General features: G+C 35.2%; 1 protein-coding gene across 2 annotated transcripts in view; it reads left to right on the top strand.

Annotated features, from left to right (window-relative positions):
• Nucleotides 1-20,475, top strand: part of LOC149774277 (protein mono-ADP-ribosyltransferase PARP14-like) — a 116,661-nt gene that overhangs the window by 12,975 nt on the left and 83,211 nt on the right. For both annotated transcript variants that reach the window (XM_089945509.1, XM_089945510.1), the window contains exons 4-7: nt 1,710-2,054; nt 5,935-6,159; nt 11,414-11,650; nt 13,728-15,431. In XM_089945509.1, the coding sequence (XP_089801635.1) occupies nt 1,710-2,054; nt 5,935-6,159; nt 11,414-11,650; nt 13,728-15,431 (2,511 nt within the window). The remainder of the gene's footprint in view (nt 1-1,709; nt 2,055-5,934; nt 6,160-11,413; nt 11,651-13,727; nt 15,432-20,475) is intronic.

Raw genomic sequence — 20,475 nt, 5'->3', positions numbered from 1 at the left:
AGCCACTCAGGGCCCCTGTAATACCTGTACTGAGAAAACAGTACAGTGTATTTGATGCAATAGTCCTATACTGAGTAAACAAAATACTATACTTGATATAATGCATGTTCTGAGTACAGTGTATTTGATGTAATATCTTTACTGAGTAAACAAAATACTGTATTTGATATAATACATATACTGAGTACACTGTATTTGATGTAATACCTGTACTGAGTAAAAAGTATAGTGTATTTGAAGTATACCTGTATTGAGTAAACATTATACAGTATTTGATTTAATACTTGTACTGAGTAAACAGTATAGTGTATTTGATGTAATACCTGTACTGAGTAAACAAAATACTGTATTTGATATAATACATGTTCTGAGTACACTGTATTTGATGTAATACCTATACTAAGTATTAAACAGTATACTGTATTTGATGTAATACTTGTACTGAGTAAACAGTATAGTGTATTTGATGTAATACTTGTACTGAGTAAACAAAATACTGTATTTGATGTAATACTTGTACTGAGTAAACAAAATACTGTATTTGATGTAATACTTGTACTGAGTAAACAAAATACTGTATTTGATGTAATACTTGTACTGAGTAAACAGTATAGTGTATTTGATGTAATACTTGTACTGAGTAAACAGTATAGTGTATTTGATGTAATACTTGTACTGAGTAAACAGTATAGTGTATTTGATGTACTATCTGTACTGAGTAAACAAAATACTGTATTTGATATAATACACGTGCTGAGTACACTGTATTTAATGTAATACATGTACTGAGTAAAGAGTATAGTGTATTTGATGTATACCTGTACTGAGTAAAGAGTATAGTGTATTTGATATAATACATGTGCTGATCACACTGTATTTGATGTAATACCTGTAGATGAGGTTAAAACTCCTCATATTCAGCACACACAGATATCATAAATGGTATTCTCATCACACATACATACTAGAAGTATTAGCTCCCTTTGTGTCCACTCTGGTGGCCTAAGTGGTTAGAGTGTCCACCTTGGTTGCAGGAGGTTGAGGATTCAAACCCTGGCTGAGTCATACCAAAGACTTATAATAAAAATGTTACTAACAGCTACCTCGTATGGCTCTCAGCATTATGAGGTTAGTATTAGGACTGGTCAGCCTGGTGTTAAAGGACTAGGTGGGGCATCATTCTACATGTCTGAGGCATGATGCCCCAGTCCTAGACATCACTATAAACTGCCACACTACAGACAACATATCAATATGACTGAAAAATTGTTAAAGCTAAGTTAAAAATCCAAATCACACACACACACACACACAGCTCTCATTGTAGTAAAAGCTCTCCGTTGTGGAATTCATTCACTTTCCCATTACAATTGTGTCCAATAAACAACTAGTAATATTCATTTTTTAGACCGATTACGGTAAACCCATAAAATGAAGTCATTGGTGAGACAAGCAGTATAGATGGTTGTAGGTTTCAAGAAAATCATGATTTTAGCAGATGTCTTTCTCCCACTAGGCATGCTCAGGTCAAGAAATGTGCACTTAAGATTGGATAATATGTGTTTGGTAAGGTATATGTGAATATTATGTTGAATATGACATTCTATCATTTTATCCTCAACAGATTAATCTAATCTGTCACCTCATCCTCAACACCAATTAATTTATGTGTCTACAGAATTTGTAAAAAAAATTGATTTCCTTTACAGGTGTTACTGAAATTCTTAAGAAACAACCATGCACATTTCTGGGGAAAACTATGTATGTAAGTGTTCGAGCAACACCACCTGTACCAACCAGAACTGCTGTAACAAATTTGAATAACTCGAAACCACCTGTACCAGCAAAGGAAACTACTGTAAAACATTCAGAAAACTCCAGAGCGATAGGTACTGTTTTATCAATCTATGTCAGTGGCTTCAATGAAGAGACTTCAGAAGATGCACTTATTAATTACTTTGAGAACAAGAAGCGGACAGGTGGTGGGGAGATTTCTTCTCATCAGATGAATAGGGAGGAAGGTTATATAATCATAACCTTTGTCCATAGCTCAGGTAAATACATTTCTGTGAATTCATTATTACATAATTTAAGCTGAAATAAGAAGCAGTGTTTATTTGAATACTCAAATACTTAATATAAAACAAGAAGTACTTGATGAATCCACAGGCTCCACTTGTTTATCACCAGCGGTTAGTCAAACATTGTTTATTCAGACTTATAATGGATACTGTCCACTCTCAAGCTGGACTCTTTTTTTTTTTTTTTTTACATAATAACATCAGGAATGCTATTCTGTCTGTAAAGCAGTCTGTCAAGTGATTATCTGACATCTAGACCGTTTTTTACTTTATTAAATTGTACAAATAGAATATAGCTAGTTTTGTAATTATTAGAGTAAACTAATTAGAAATCTTTATATGCTCCAGCACTGAACAAATTGGTTGCTTTCAGAGAGCGTTTTCAATATATTCTTTTCCATTCCAATCTATGTTGTTACATATCAGCATATATATCTTGATGTCTATTTATGGGCGAGATGTACAGATATTTATGAGGCAACCATGTGACATATTTTTTTTTAAATGTACCATTCTGGAGACCAAATTAAATATGTATTTTCCTCCAGATTGCCAATTGACTGGTTGAGCTTGACTTACTTCTTTAGCAACTATATTTCTCATCTGATGTCATTACAACTTGATAAATAGGTTTATATAATCAAAGTTTTGGTTGAGTTCGACTGTGACTTAGAGCTTCTCTTATTAAATATGGCATGATCTTCAGAAATAAGTTTTGTTCAGACTGTAGTAAAATAGGTATAAAGATTGCGACATTCCTACATGTGATTATGTTTTTATGAAACTGCAGGATTGAGCCTGTTTAGTGAAATGGTCAACTATTAAATTATTTAAGCTAGGTGAGTCATATCATGCTCTCATGAGCCTCTTGTTAAATTAGAAACTTGTTCCAATTTTGTCAGAAGAGTTCCCAAGCTCAATTTCTTAAAGATGTTTGCATTTACAGTGACATTTTTTGCTAATTAATTCAGGTTTCATTTTAATGTGTTGAAATTTTGCTTTTCAATGAGCTGTTTTACACCCCTTAATGAGTGAGAGATCTAGAAAGTTAATAGCCAGAAAATGTTGTATAGCATGCTGATATCCAGAACTATGCTGTACAGCATGCTAATATCCAGAACTATGTTGTACAGCATGCTAATATCCAGAACTTTCTTGTACAGCTTGCAGATATTGAGAACTATGTTGTACAGCATGCAGATGTCCAAAACTATTTTGAACAGCATGCTAATATCCAGAACTTTCTTGTAGAACATGCTAATATCCAGAACTTTCTTGTACAGCATGCTGATATCCAGAACTATGTTGTACAGCATGCTGATATCCAGAACTATGTTGTACAGCATGCAGATATTGAGAACTATGTTGTACAGCATGCAGATATTGAGAACTTTCTTGTACAGCATGCTAATATCCAGAACTATGTTGTACAGCATGCTAATATCCAGAACTATGTTTTACAGCATGCTAATATCCAGAACTATGTTGTACAGCATGCTAATATCCAGAACTTTCTTGTACAGCATGCTGATATCCAATACTATGTTGTACAGCATGCAGCTATTGAGAACTATTTTGTACAGCATGCTAATATCCAGAACTTTTTAAATACCCCTTATAATATATATAATTTTTAATAATAAGGTAATTTTAATTTTTTTATTGCATCTCATTGGCTGAGCTTGTTACCACTGTTAGGCCAAATTTCTGATCCAGTTTTTATCAAATTAACAATATAGGTTTATGTTATATAGATTTCAGATGTTTCAAAAATTAACAAGATCCATGCATATTAATGAGGTGGTCTTGCATGAGTGACTGAGCTTATTAACAAGATTCATGCATCTGAGTGACTGTGAGCTTATTAACAAGATCCATGCATATTGATGAGGTGATCTTGCATCTGAGTGACTGTGAGCTTATTAAGGTGGCACTCTACAGTTTCGTATTTTGCATAGTGTTAGAATTTTAAAGAAAAAGATTTTCACTGGGTTTCCTCACTGGTTATACTTGCTATTTAAAAATAACCTTGCATATCTTAGGTATAATTGAAAGAACCTTTAATTCCCTTTATTTTGGTGTATGATTGATGGGTGTAATATGGGTTATAGATTATACAGCTTGGCCTTACTCCAGATGTGCACCTTTCAAAAAACTGCTAGCTCCGCTTGGTCATTTTCACTTCCTGAACTTCAGAGGTAAATTGTATAAAAAAGAGCCGATAACTTTTTTTTACATTTTATGTATTTGGTAATTCATTCATTGCACTTTAAGAAGCTGGTATTGTCTAATCTAGCAAAATTTGTTTTCCCTATTTTAATAGCTGCTATGTATAGTGTACTTTAGACTAATTCAGGCTGATTTTTTAGCACAAGGTAGCAGTCATTTTAGCTAGCAGTGTGCTTAGATGATGTACAATTTCCAAAAGTACAATATCCAAAGAAATATCATCCAGATTACATTAATGTAGTATATAGGTATACCAACATTCTCTCCATTGTGCATGTTTTAAATGCAAACAACTTCACCTTACATAAGTCACTCTCTCAAAAGTACATAATAACTGGTGAGCGCCCCCAAGATCCATGCATATTAATGAGGTAGTCATGCATCTGAATGACTGAGCTTATTAACAAGATCCATGCATATTAATGAGGTAGTCATGCATCTGAGTGACTGTGAGCTTATTAACAAGATCCATGCATATTAATTAGGTGGTCTTGCATCTGAGTGACTGAGCTTATTTCATAACAAGATCCATGCATATTAAGGTGGCGCTCTACAGTTCTGTATTTTACATAGTGTTAGAATTTTAAAGAAAAAGACTTTCCCTGGGTTTCATCACTGGTTATACTGGCTGTTTAAAAAAGACCTTGTAAATCTGAAGTATTGTTCCAAGAACCTTGATTTCACTTTATTTTGGTGTATGATTGATGGGTGTAATATGGGTTATAGAGTATACTGCTTGGCCTTACTTTAGATGTGCAACTCCCAAAAAACTGCTAGCTCCGCTTGGTCATTTTCACTTCCTGGACTTAAGAGGTAAATTGTAAAAAAAAAGAACCGATAACTTTTTTACATTTTATATATTTGGTAATTCATCCATTGCACTTTCAGAAGCTAGTATTGTCTAGTTGGGCAATCTTCATTTTCCCAAATTTAATAGGTGCCTAAGATGGTGTACTTTAGACTAATTCAGGCTGATTTGTTTAGCACAAGGGAACGGTCATTTTAGTTAGCAGTGTACTTAGATTATGTACAATTTCCATATAAGTACAATATCCAAAGAAAAGTCAACCACATTAAATTAAAGTAGCATAGAGATATGCCAACATTCTCTCCTCTGTGCATGTTCCAAATGCAAACAACTTCACCTTACATACATCACTCTCTCAAAAGTACATAATAACTGGTGAGCGCCCTCTTAATGAGGTGGTCTTGACTGATGTGAGTGACTGAACTTATTAACACTTTAGCAACTTTTTTTTTCATCTGGTGTTTTATGATACCTTGTCAATAGTTCACATCATCAATATTTCACAAAAGTATGATTATGAGTGAGAAATATGCATATTAATGAGGTGATCTTGCATCCGATTGGCAGAGCTCCTTATCACTCTGGAGACCAAATTTCAATCGGATTATGCTCCAGTTTATATCACTGTGGTCTCAGACAGGTTCTGTAATAAGTGAAACTTGCACATATTGATAAAGTGATTAGCATCAGATTGGCTGAACTTGTTACCTCCCCAGAGACTATACTTTGCATCTGATTTTCATAAAAGCCAAGTGAGTAATACGAGACGAACTTGAACCACTAGTATTATTTTTATTATTAATTTTATTTTTACAGATGCAGATGAAGTTTTAAAACGTCCTCACACGTTAAATAATGTGACTCTCACAGTGAGACCATATATCATTGATGACAAGATGATTCTGGTGACTGGACTAACTGGCAAACTAAGTGAAGAAAACTTACAGAACTTCATGGAAGCCAAAACAAAGGCAGAGGTCCAGTCCATCACATTTAGTGATGACAGAACCAAGGCAGTTGTGGAATTTCAGAACCCATGTGGTATGTCTTACTGGAGGGTTAGATGAAAAAAGTATTTGTAGAGTTTTAATCATGTCCAATTTGGCAAATTTAGCTTGATTTCGTGATCACTTTGCAATGTACATGTCCTTTCATCTGTCTATCCATAAGTACATCTTTCTTTACATCTGTCCACACCTTAGGCATACATGCCAAGCATTACACTTTTGGTGTAGTCATTACAATTTTTTTAATCTAATTACATATTATGCTTGCCTTTATGTGGCTTACACTTTTGGGGTACATTAAGAAACCAAACTACAGCAACGAAATGTTGTGTTTGTGATTTTATTTTAATCATCCCTTTAATCTTGCTCATCCTTTAAATTTGAGATTTATTTTACAAAGATGACTGCTGGATAAGAATAGCAGAAGAGTCTATTGTTGTCCTACATGTACTCTCCTTATTTTCTATTTATAGCAGCTGTATATGAGACATCTTCAGGAAAACAGATGGGTTTTGAAAACTTGCCTCATGGATTCATTATATTTTGATTATATATTTAGGTAGCGGCCCAGGTAATCTTTAAAACAAATAGATCCATATGTTAAGTGAAAAAGGCTTTATTGATATGACTAATGGCTGTGACATGACTGAAAAATGTTGGATATCTTTTGAAACCAAAACTTTTCAGATCAGAAAAGGACAAATTAATAGCGCTTTTCAAATTTAAATATGTGAGGGATGTAATAGATCACTGACTAGATGGAGTACATCGTCATGCTCATTGTTGAATTTGTGGACTTTTTTATCTTTCAGTGAAACTGAACATTAAGATTTATAAAAGTGAATGTTGTATATATAATTTGTTAGTATGTTTTGTGTTTTTACACTTGGGTACTAATCGACATGGATTTTGCCCATTTGTGACAAGAATTTTAACCAGCTGCAGTTCCATGTTAGCAGCAAAAATAAATGTACATTTTTCATAGTTTCCTGTAATTATGGCATGTAAAATGTAGATGACACTTTTTTTACTCAGATTATGCTCGTTGCCACTTATATTAGTAATAATAATGCATTCACCTATCTAGGGTTATATTAGTAATAATAATGCATTCACCTCTCTAGGGTTATATTAGTAATGGATTCACCTTTCTAGGGTTATATGAGTAATAATAACGCATTCACCTCTCTAGGGTTATATTAGTAATAATAATGCATTCACCTCTATAGGGTTATATTAGTAATAATAATTCATTCACCTTTCTAGGGTTATATTAGTAAAATTAATGCATTCACCTCTCTAGGGTTATATTAGTAATAATAATGCATTCACCTCTCTAGGGTTATATTAGTAATAATGCATTCACCTCTCTAGGGTTATATTAATAATAATAATGCATTCAACTCTCTAGGGTTATATTAGTAATAATAATGCATTCACCTCTCTAGGGTTATATTAGCAATAATAATGCATTCACCTCTCTAGGGTTATATTAGCAATAATAATGCATTCAACTCTCTAGGGTTATATTAGCAATAATAATGCATTCAACTCTCTAGGGTTATATTAGTAATAATAATGCATTCACCTCTCTAGGGTTATATTAGTAAAATTAATGCATTCACCTCTCTAGGGTTATATCAGTAATAATAATGCATTCACCTCTTTAGGGTTATATTAGTAATAATAATGCATTCACCTCCCTAGGGTTATATTAGCAATAATTACTTATACTTCTCTTGGGTTTGGCTTGTATACCTAGGATAAGGTTATTGTTAAAGTTCTTGTCCTCCACCTTTTGCAGAAAATAGAAGGTCCTGACATTAAATTGGGCCTGTCCATGTCCTTCCAGCCTTCTATCCTTCCATCTTTACACTGTTTCCAATGCATCCCACTTTCATTTTTGCACAATAGCTCCTTTGATTATTATTGACTTTCCACCAAATTCAGTTTGCAGCTAGATATTGATGAGATCTTGGCTGAGTTCGTTTGTCAGCCTTGTACATGTATAGTTTAATGGAGTTGTAGCCTCTTATTTTCAGACCAATTCAATTTATTTTCTGCACAGATACATTCTTTGTTTACTGTTGTATTGATTTCAACCAAATTTGGTTGCAATTGGACATTGATGAGATTTTGATTTATTCAAATTGTCAGTGTTCTGCAACATCATTTAGTTGAGCTGTAGCTATTACTGTTGGACCCAGTGCTACTTTTGTTTCTGCACAATAACTCCATTAGTTATAAATGGATTACATTAAGAGTTGGTGTGCTGCTTGACATTAATGAGACCTGATGCTTAGGTATAATGTTCTGCATGCAGTATTGTCCTTATAGGATTGTATTACCATTTTATATTCAGATCAATATTGATACAACTTCATTGGAATTTTATTATCATCTTTCTATATCATTGTTTAATCTAATTATGGCTGTAAAATGTTTGGCTCTCATTTCGTATGCAGCTTAGTATTGATGAGACCTCACCTGGGTTTGATTGTCAGTGTTTTGTGTCATTAATAGTGTCATCTTCAGAGATGCTGCCAGGGCACAAATAATTGTTCAAAACTTATATGAATTCATGCTGTTGGAGGGCAGTGATGCGTGAGAACTCCCACAAATAAATTTAAACTCACAGATGAATATGTTTTCTGCATATTATAGAATTTTTATTGTTCAACCTTAAAGTGCTTGTTGTGACATAAATCATGCAAGTCAGGTAGGCAACTGTTTATACATCTGGGTTCTTCAGCTGGACAGGAATGGTTGTTAGAATAAATTTCATTGGCACACTGAGACCTGGAACAAGCATTATGTTTTAGTTTGGACCTTGCATCAAGGAAGTTTTACAAATCCATGTTTAAAATATGGGCTACATAGAAAACTCAAAATGACTCATTCCAGGTGTAGTCCATCCTCAGATGATGATTAAGTTTGGCAAATACTGGCTGTTGATAGTGATGATGACAATTATTTTTAAAGATGTGAAGTATATAAGATCATTGGAGCTGGGAAAGGGCCAGTAGAGCTACCAGTGAGTTATTTTGAGCCAGTATACATGCTATATGGACAAAAATTAAAGGCATGCTGGTCAGTCCCCTTGTCAGTGGTTTTTTTTAAATATAAAAAAGTCAAAATACCAAGCCAAATTGAAATACAGACAATTTTAAAGTAGAATAAAGTTTTCATTTCTTTTTTCAAACAATTTATCCCTGTGGAATCATGTTTGACAAAACTATATAGCTTATAAGGGTTGAGATAAACTGAGTAAATAAGATTTTTAAAAAATGAAATTAAGAAACAAAGATATCTATTTGATCAAAATAAGCAGACTATGACATTTATGGAAAAACCCTAATGCAACATTATGGAACAAAATCTGACATTAGTAGTCAGTATTTACTGATTCAAGAAAGTGGAACTTTGGCAGAGCTTGTGTTAGTGAAACGTCTTATTTTGGACCTGTAGTATCCAAACAATAATACCTATGAGCCCCGGAAAATTGTACATAACAACCATAAAGAACAGTTTCACAGCTCATTCAAGATGGCTGAGTTAACCATGTATATGCCCATTCAGATAGAAGACATTGAAAGGAGGGTTCTCAGCACGGAACAATGATTTTACATGACTCCTTCCTCCAGATAAAGAATGGATTACGCTCAGAAACAATCAACAGATTAATGTGTATACAATTAGAGGGGACATCTTTTAATTTTTTTAATTTTAATAGAGCTCTAACAGAGGGGAGTAGGAGGAAAGATTGATATTGAAGTGTTTGGTTAATTGAATTTCTATTTACTCCTCCCCCTCTTTTTTTTATTGCCCACTTATTTTGGTGACCAGTAGGGGGGAAGCTCCTACCCTCAGATGAAATTCTGGCAGCATCTCTGCATCTTTTACAATTGTATCTTAACTGATTTACTGTATTGCCATAGTTATCTAGCTCTTTCTTCTACAAAACTACACTCCCTACTTCAAATGAAAGTAGAGGAAAACATTACCTGGAATTCACTTGGTATTTCTGGATCTTAGTACTGTAAGTTCCTGGATTTTCTTGGTATTACAGGATGATAGTTGGATTATATTTGTCAAATTGATAATACAATGCCAGCAAAATTAGTTCCTGGAATTTGCTTGTTAAAGTCTTTAGCTTTCTAGCTAATTAAGAAGGTGGGCTCAAGAAAAGGGAGTCTATTTTGTATGACAAGTACAAAAATGGGATAAATGTAATTGTGTCCAAAGAGAACATTAAGAAAAATGTTGGACAAAGTACAATACTAGTTTAAGTCGGTATAGCATTAGTATATATCTAAGTCATTTGTTTTATTGATGGCAGTGTTAAACATCCTTCTTAATCATTCAGAGATCGCATTAGCAACCATCATGACTAGCTTATATGCATGCCATAAGTATACCATATATGTGTCAGGTGTGTGCCATATGTATGCCATAAGTATACCATATATGTGTCATGTGTGTGCCATATGTATGCCATATATATATATATATATATATATATATATATATATATATATATATATATATATATATATATATATATATATATATATATATATGTATGCATGTATATATATATATATATGTATATATATATATATATATATATATATATATATATATATATATATATATATGTGTGTGTGCCATATGTATGCCATATGTATACCATATATGTGTCATGTGTGTGCTATATGAATGTCATAAGTATACCATATATGTGTCATGTGTGTGCCATATGCATGCCATAAGTATACCATATATGTGTCATGTGTGTGCCATATGCATGCCATAAGTATACCATATATGTGTCATGTGTGTGCCATATGCATGCCATAAGTATACCATATATGTGTCATGTGTGTGCCATATGCATGCCATACATATACCATATATGTGTCATGTGTGTGCCATATGCATGCCATAAATATACCATATATGTGTCATGTGTGTGCCATATGCATGCCATAAGTATACCATATATGTGTCATGTGTGTGCCATATGTATGCCATATACTTTCTAAATAAGCTCATTATGTTAAAATTGTGACATTACAGCACCTGTTATTATACTGTTCTGTTGGCAATTTTAAGTTAGTAACATGGAAAGATAATGACAATATTGAAATTACATGTAGATTATGGTCATAGAAATGTCACTGTGAAAAATGTATGTCATTTATCTTTTCCTTGTCACACTCTTTGGAGTTCAGTATATGACAGTGTATCAACATAAATATATTTATTTTTCTTTTCATGTAATGAAGATCTGAATGCCATCAAGCAGGCATGTGCAAAGTTCAAGCTGGAGGGAGTTAATTTGACTGTGTGCCCTGTATCAAAATGCAACTGTGTCAAGGTCACTAATGTTCCCAAAGGAGTCTCAGAGGATATGCTTACAAACTATTTTGAGAACAAGCGACGCAGTGGTGGTGGTAGAGTGGAGAGCGTGGAAGTAAACCGCAGTGATGGTGTCTGTTTAGTTTGCTTTGAAGACTATGAAGGTAGACCAAGTCGTTTAAGAGCTAGTTCTTTGAGCAGTCAGTCTCTGAGTGAGATCACAAAGTCATCAAAAAATAATTCACATCAATATGTATTATAACTGAAAAAATGTTGTTAAATTTGTATAAAAAAATTGTAACACTTGAAAATGAAATTGTAAGTGAACAGTCCTTTTTGGTTTAATGAGAATGTATTGTTTATCTCTGTTTCTTTTTCAGCCATTTTCCTAAAATGCAAAATTAACTTTAGATAATATCCAAATTAATATTCCTCCTTCCCAGGGACACTCAATTTTTTTCATTATACATACATTGAATAAATTTCTATTAATTGCTGTCATTAATAGTATAAATAAAGAGTTCATTCTGTGGTAACCCTTCAACTGCTGTGAAAAGTATTATGGACTGTTCCCACCTGTACTTTGACACCAATTGTAAACACTCAGTAGTCAGCCAAGCTTTCAGTAGTTGGCAGGTAGTAATCGTATATATACTCCAGCCAACAAGATCTCTGATTAACTTTACACCATTTACACCATTGTACTATTATTATACCCTCACCTCTTAGTGCGTGTATATATGAATTGTTTTGACAGTTTAACCTGTGAATGCAAGGATCTTATAAATTTGCATAAAGTCAAGCCCAACTGCAAACAACAGAGACCCTGATCTATGGTTGCATAATGCAGTGGCAAATCAGGGTCTGTGCTGTTCTACAGATTGCAGTTAGACTTGACTTATATGAAGTACATATAGTGGTCCCACAGCCTTTGTTGGATTGCCAAGAAATTTTGGTCAAAATCATGGTGATCACCTAAAGATGCACATGTCAGCAAAACATTTTTCTCCTGCATTTTTCTAAGAATTATTGGCATTGTTGACTAAATTCATTGTATGGCAAAGTCTTGTCAACTCAGCAGCAACTTTCAAAGATTTCAATTGATCCTGATGAAATTTGGTAAATATTATGGTCCCTATCTCAGTATTACTTTGCTTACATACTTTTTTGTTTAGTTTTTGCATGTCTTGCAGCTCGGAGTGTAATGTATGATAGAATTAAAACTACTCTAACTGTTCTTAGTGGATTGCTGTGAAACTTGCCACAAATACTCGCTTATAAGTTGAGTCAGACTGCAAATAACAAAGATCCTGATCTGCCATAGCACAATGAGTCTGTAGATCAGGGTCCCTGTTGTTTGTTCTACTGATTAATACTTCATTCCAACAGTGGGAACAATGAGAATGTAAGTGTCAAAAGAGGAGTGTAAGTTCCTAGATGGGCTGTACACATGGGTGAGGTCAGATAGGTATATTGGAGTGGAGCCACTGAAAGAAATGTAGCATAGTAAACAAATTTTGTCTTTTATTCTGGATCAGAAGGGTAGCCAGTGGAGGTTACAGAGCAGGGGGAGGTGTGTTCAGTTCTTCTTACTCTAAGGATGATCTGAGCAGCCTTGTTTTGAACTTTTTCTGTAGCAGATGCTGAGACAAAACAAAGAAGTGAATTACAGTAGTCCAGTCTTAAAAGTACTAAGGAACACACTTTAATATAAAACATTTTACTTTAAGGCTTTCTCAGATGCTATGAGTTTTTAATAAGTATTCTTCTTAATGATTTTTCTTAATGTATTTTTAAAAAAATGTAGAATAGGTCATGATGTCTTGTAATAGCCTATAAATTCAAAATATGGGCAGCATTTTGGTTAAATCTTCTGATTTGATGTTTGACAGAAACCATGCTACAATCACAGATGTTTTCAGATATGTGGTACAATCACAGATCTGTTCAGATAAGAGCTTCATTCACAAAGTGTTTCTGTCTATGTTTTTAGCCTCTGTCATGAATGATAACGTGAAATTTGTGCATGTTCTGAAACGAATATCGTTTAAATTTTCATGCTGCTACAGGCCCCTAATCAACAAAATTTTTGATCACTTTATCAGCCTTTTAGAAACACAGAAATAAATTCAGTCACTTACTTTTGATCAATGTTTACTAACTCTTTGTGCAAACCTTTAGTTTGCTCCCTCTTTACAACTTTGTTTGATAATCCATAACGGTTGGAAAATCTGCTTTCAGTTGTTGGGGAAGTGTGCAAGAGGTCTCATGAGATTGAAAAAACCAAAGTTGCCGTTCATCCTTACCACAGCTGTCTGGGCAGGCCTAGAGGACACAAGGGAAAGACTCTACCTGAACCAATTCTCATAGCTAATTTTGAACTAGACAAAATAAAATTCTTGAAGAAAAATGAAATATATCTCAATAAACTAGAAGAGGAATTGGCAGAGTGTTATTCCAAAGTGAAATTGCCAAGTGCAATCTCAGATGAAGTGTGTCTGGAATGTACTTTAAGCTCAGATGTTGAAGATTACATGTCATTAGTAGAAACATGGGCAGAAAAATGTCAGGACTGTTTCAAAAGCTTTCTGGATGGCTTGCAGTCCAAAGTATTTGAATCAAATTCAGAAGAATGGGATGTAAGATTAGAACAGCTTGGAAAGTTACATGTGTCTCAGCCAGACAAAGTTGCTGTTTTTGTTGAGGCAGCCAAGTACACTGTGACTTTCGTTGGTGACAAATCTGTTATGCCATCTATCATCAAACAAGTGGAGGAAGCCTTTGCTGCTAAACAGATTACAAAGAAATGTCCCGTGAAAAAATGGCAGGCTAAATATCTACTTGCAGTATCCTTTCGAGACGAGGTTATTGACCAAAACTGGGATGTTAATATTCAAATCCATGAGGAGGAGGTTGATCTCACAGGTGTTGAAAACTCTGTCAATGAGGTAGCCATTCTAATGCATTCCAGATTGCAGGATGTAGTAACCACACGAGAGATGATGGCACAAGAGATGCTAATTCTTCTGCAGAAGGAAAATGTTAGAAAAAAGGTTAATGGAAAATTGAAGTCACATATGAAAATCAACTATCCATGGGAGGTGAAGGATAGGCATCTACTTTTGTATGCCAGTACAGAGGAAGAAACTCATGAAATGAAGAAGATCCTGGAATCCATGATTGAAACATTTTCAATTCAGCTTGAAAAGGAGACCTCTAGAATTCTTAATAATCTTGATTGGAGAAAGCTAAAGGAAAAACTTAATACGAGATTCCCTGATCAAATCCTTATTTCAGAAGATAAGCCTGGAGAAATATCAGTATTTTCACTGCCAGGCATCACAAGGGATGTAAAAGAGGAAGTTGAAGGATTCTTTGCAGAAAATACTGTATACCATGAATTCTTGATGCTTGATGAGGGAGTTTACCGCTTTATTCAAACCCATGCCAAAGATGAAGTTCATCAATTTGTTCAAGATGCAGCCAGAGAAAAAATATTGAAGATCAGCTTTGAATCTGTTGGTAAGATTGCAATCAGTGGAACAAAAGAAACTCTCAAAGCTGCAAAAGAAAAGATCATGGAAATGGAGAAATGTATTCAAAAGCAACAACGATCTATTCAGAAACAAGGAGTAAAACTTTATATTAGAACATCAAAAGGGAAAGAATGTATAGACAAAGCAGAAAAGGAAGCAAAATGTGTGATAGAATTGAAAGACTTACGAAAACAAAGAGAAGAGGAAGGTGGTAAAGGCAGAGGAGGATGGCAAAAACAACAAAATTTCAATCAGTTGACAGAGTGTGCTACAGTCAAACTTTCATGGGGTGTAGAGGTTAAGGTGTTTGGTGGAGACATGACAGACTTGAAGGCAGATATCATGGTGAATGCAGCCAATTCTAGTCTTCAGCATGCAGGTGGTCTAGCTGCAGCCATTGTGAAGAAAGGTAGCTATTAATAAGAATGTAGTGTTTATCCAACTTAAATGTTTAACAAACCCTATATTTGCAGTTCATGAGGCAGTTTAGCCTAATGCTTACTAAGGTACACATTAATACCTGCTTTTAAAATTTGGTTGCACAGGAAAATAGGGTGCATTATGCATTTGTGCACGTGTTACCTGTATAATAACAGGCAGTACAGATTTGTGATTGGAAGGTTCTAAGTTCAAAACCTGTCTGTGCCATGTACATTGTGCTTTTAACCCAGCTTGCCTCATTGTGATTCAGCTCTTATTGAGTGCAACAGCTGGGTGTTTACCTGCAATGGACTGACATTCCATCCAGGAGGAATTAATTCTCAGTGGCTTCACATGAAAACTAGAATAAACTACAGCCTTATGAGCTGTTAGAGCAGGAGTCAGCAACCTATTTTACATAGTGTGCCACTTTTTTCCAAACTAATTACAAAATGAATGAGTGCATGCCACCAGTAAGAGAGTAACACTGTTGAAATCAAGAATTTCGGCTGCCCTTCGCATGCCACACAAACCTCTTGACATGCTACCTTGTGGCACATGTGCAATAGGTTGCTGACCCCTGCTTTAGAGGGCTGGAAAAACTGTAACCTTTAAATTTGTCATTGATTAACACACACATACACACACACACACACACACACACACACAGAAAGCTACTGACATTTAATGTTATAATGGCAAATGTGAAACCCAATTTAAGATCTTCATGACCTTGATTTGGCTTCCTACTGAAGCATTCATATATAAACAATTAGAACATGAAACGAGCAAATTATGTCAAATTAGAAGAATGAAAGCTATCTAGGCAGTGAAGTACATTCCTTGATTTACCTCTTGTTTATTTTAGATATATATATTCATGATTATGGTAAAGTGAACAAAAATTATAATACGTCAGATCCAATTTTCTGAATTATATTTATTTAAAGGTCATAATATTAAGGTTTTTGTTTAAATTTATTTTTGAATCACTCATACTTTGTTATTAGAAATTATAAGAACATCATTGCTGAATAATTGGATTGAAAAGTATGATGCTTACAAAGGCTGACACAGATAAAACCTACCACTGATATGTAGATATGTATGTGGAAGTGATGTCTCATTAAAACAAAGCAGTCACTGATGTAGAAATTATGGTGGAAGTGATGTCTCATTAGAACAAAGCACTCACTGATGTAGAGATTATGGTGGAAGTGATGTCTCATTAGAACAAAGCACTCACTGATGTAGAGATTATGGTCGATGGGATTTGTCATAGGTTAAGAAATTAACAGTGATCCTGTGGACATTTAATTTAAAATTTTAATTTATTTTTTAAGCCATTGAGAAATAAACATGTTATATGGTAACTATTGTAAGTGACAGAACTATCAACAATAGCTCTTTGAGAATAGGGCAGTTTGTTGAAATTATACTTAGAGATCCCAGTCCCTTTCAATGTAGTCCCTTATCTGGCATAATATTTTGCTATAGCCTGGTTTTTATTTGATGCTCTCTTTTCTCTATCATAAATGTATAAAGCAAACGTTAATGTGAAGGGGACGATTTATTTCTCATTTTCTATCTCGTAGATGCTGATTTTAATAGCAGTAATACCTTATGCACTATTAAATGCATTAATTACCTTTGCAGGGTACTTAGTTCAAGCTACATAATTTTACGTGACTCCTTCCTCCAATTAGTATTGGAAGGTTCTAGAGCTGAAAAGAACAAGATTCCAGTCTGACTTCTACATCCTTGTGGACATATGCAGTAGACATGTGCAAAAAGTGCCTTTCTTCTGTCAGTAAACATGTGAAAAAAGTGCCTTCATTCTTAGTTTTACAATATGTTTTCTGCATGACACCTATAATTTTGATTTAATTGAATGTTAGTTCCCTCAGTCCCACCTACAGCTGAGTGTACATCATTACAATGTTTTGTTTAATTTTGTTTTTTTCTACCTTGCTTTGCAAGCAGTGCTTTAGTTAATTGTATTGCTGCTCGTTGTACCAGTGATGATAAAGTGTGGGACTTGGCAGAAAGTCACTGCACAGATGAAAAGAAAGGTCCGGCTTCTGTCACATACTTTGTTTTTGACAATCCCTTCTTTTCCCAGGAAAGTTTAGGATCTTTCCTCCTTGTGGTGAAGAGTAATATCCCTGTTGGGCAAGACCTCTTCTTTTTGAAGTCTCATAAGGCCTTTAGGATTCTTGACACTCAATCCAGTATTATTAGTGCCAATAAGAGATCAGTTTCATCCCCACCATAATCCATGAGGCTAGTGAATCATGCCATGCTGTGCTCAACTAATAATAATAAATCTAATGTGACCTATTCCATCAGAGGACACTGTGGACCATACAAGGGGGTGCCACACACCAGCATTAGCTGCTAGGCTTGAAACACTAATCATTTGTAAATGGGCCCATTATAGATCCAGAGACAGGGATCGGGGTAGTATCCCCTACCCATTTCTATATTACCAGTTGATCAAGAATGGGATAAGTAGTCAGCCTTTACTCATCCAGCTATAGAGGGGAACTTGATATGCTGGTCCCGCTTCCTTATATCCCTTTTTAATTCCTATTGGATGTGTAGACACCCTTTTTGGGGTGAGTTGTCTTTCCCCCTCATAGTGTCATTGATGTTCCTCCATTGGCTTGAAGGTGTAACAAAAATTGCAGGCTGCAGGTCTGTATTGTCCTCTTCAGCCAGGGACAGTACAAAATATGAGTGCTAATACAGTAGTCCCTTTTTTTAAATGCCTGCCCCCCAAACCCATCCATTTTTTACAACCAAAATCGCATGGCACCAATGACTTTGTCTTCAGAAGTACTCCTGAGGAATGGCTTCTCTGCAGACAGATACTAGTAGAGAGACAGTCTTTTCACTGAGAATGTTCACTATCAAAGTCAGTACATGCACACACACATGCACACACGCACACACACATGAGGGGCTGGAGGACAGGGACAACCCACCCTCTCTGCAGACAGATACTAGTAGAGAGACAGTCTTTTCACTGAGGATGTTCATTGTTAGTCAGTCCACACATGTGGGGCTGGAGGGCAGGGACGATTATATTCTGACCTCACCCTATCTACATAAAGATACCTGTAGAGAGACAGTCTTTTCTCACAAAAAGAGTAATTTCAGGATATGACATTCTATGATGGTGGACACAAACAAGTTTGCTGAGGCAATGGTGCCAACCATTTCTCCCTATTCATTAGAGTTCCAAGCATCCTCCCACTTGTCAGGCCAGTTGTAGGAGGAGGAGAAGTCTGGACATTGACAAAGATGTTTATTGCCTCTTTCTCCTGGACTTGGGTCTGAAGCCTTCGGGCTTTGAAGATAAAAATGTTTAGTTTTTTGTGGGGGTTTTAAACAAATTTTAATTATGTAACACCTACCTGCAATAATTACAATGATTCCCTGCTCCTACCACTCTCAATTACATAGAGTATAAATGGACAGAAAATGAAGGCAGTTTATGCTTAGTGCATAATTGATTTAGTAACTACATGACTTCATGTATCCTATAAAATATTATGTTCAGTTTTCATGATAATACAATTTTAGTTTGACTTTAGCTTACAAATATTGTCAAAACACACATGTAGTTGTTGTTGTTGTAGGGTTTAATGCCATTTTTCAGCATACGATAGGCTATACATGGTGGCCAGTATTAATAGTGGAGGAAGAAACAGGGAAAACGCTGGAAAGAACCACCAACCCATGAGAAGCTACTGGCAAGCTTTATCACATACCCACATTAGCCGAATCCGAGACTCGAACCCACGCAGACAGAGGTAAGATGGCAGTGATCCATAACGGAGAGTGCTTTAGACCATTTAGTACCATTTTTCAGCACATGATAGGCTATACATGGCGGCCAGTATTAATGGTGGAGGAAGAACCAGGGAAAACGCTGGAAAGAACCACCGACCCATGAGAAGCTACTGTCAAGCTTTCTCACATACCCACATTAGCTGAATCCGAGACTCGAACCCACGCAGACAGAGGTAAGATGGCAGTGATCCATAACAGAGAGCACTTTAGACCACTCGGCCACTCAGAGCCCCTTAAAACACACAAGACTGATGCATGAGTACATAAGTAATCCATCACAATATGGTGATAAAGCATTATAGAATGAATATTGCCACCTGCTACAGCCACTTGCAGTTTATGAAACTAAAAATTGATACCTTTCTATAGCAAAATAGGTTTTCCGACTCCTAAGCTTTCAACCTTTTCACAAGGCCATCATCAGAGAATGACATTTGGACTGGAGTCACATGATCAAGTAAATGATGATCCAATCAAGAGAGAATTTTATCAACAGAAGAGTGGGGCAGAAATTGGCTTACAAGTGTCTCCTATTTTGGCAAATTTATATATGGAAGATTTTGAACACAATGCTCTTTCCACTGTAACCCATCCTTCTGATGTGTGATTTTGGTGTATGGATGACACTTTCACCATGATGCATGAATATAATATTGAAGAATTCACAGGGCATCTCAATTCCATTGATGAAAATATCCAGTATACTCATGAAGTGGATGAGAATGAGAGGTTGCCATTTTTGGATGCTTCAGTTCACATTTTAGATGATGGGGAAATACCATAAAATTACCCTCTCAGACCAGTATTTGAATTTTAATTCCATCCACTATTTTGAACATAAGAGATCAGTGCTAAGAACTCTGTTGTGTCAGGTGAACATGGCATTGTTATAGTACTGAAGAAAACCATGTGATGGGGGTCAGTCATATTAAGAAAGCTGTAAGGGCCAACTGTTACAAAGACTGGATGTTTGTTTTTCCTGAAAAAGAACAGAGAAGGGAAAAACAGCTGAGTAATAAATGAGAAAGATGTGTAACAGTCCCTTTACCATATATTGGTTAACTGTCCAAAAGATTACAAAAAATCTTCCAAGAGCATGGAGCTAAAGTTATCCAAAAATCCTATCCAGAAACCCTATAACACCATCTGCTCAATCTTGGTACATCCCAAAGACC

This window comes from Sinohyriopsis cumingii, unplaced genomic scaffold, assembly GCF_028554795.1.
Source record: "Sinohyriopsis cumingii isolate HCF-2022 unplaced genomic scaffold, ASM2855479v2 utg000356l, whole genome shotgun sequence".
NCBI lineage: Eukaryota > Metazoa > Mollusca > Bivalvia > Unionida > Unionidae > Sinohyriopsis > Sinohyriopsis cumingii.
Note: the sequence above shows the minus strand (reverse complement) of the source record. Positions and strands in the feature narration are given on the sequence as shown.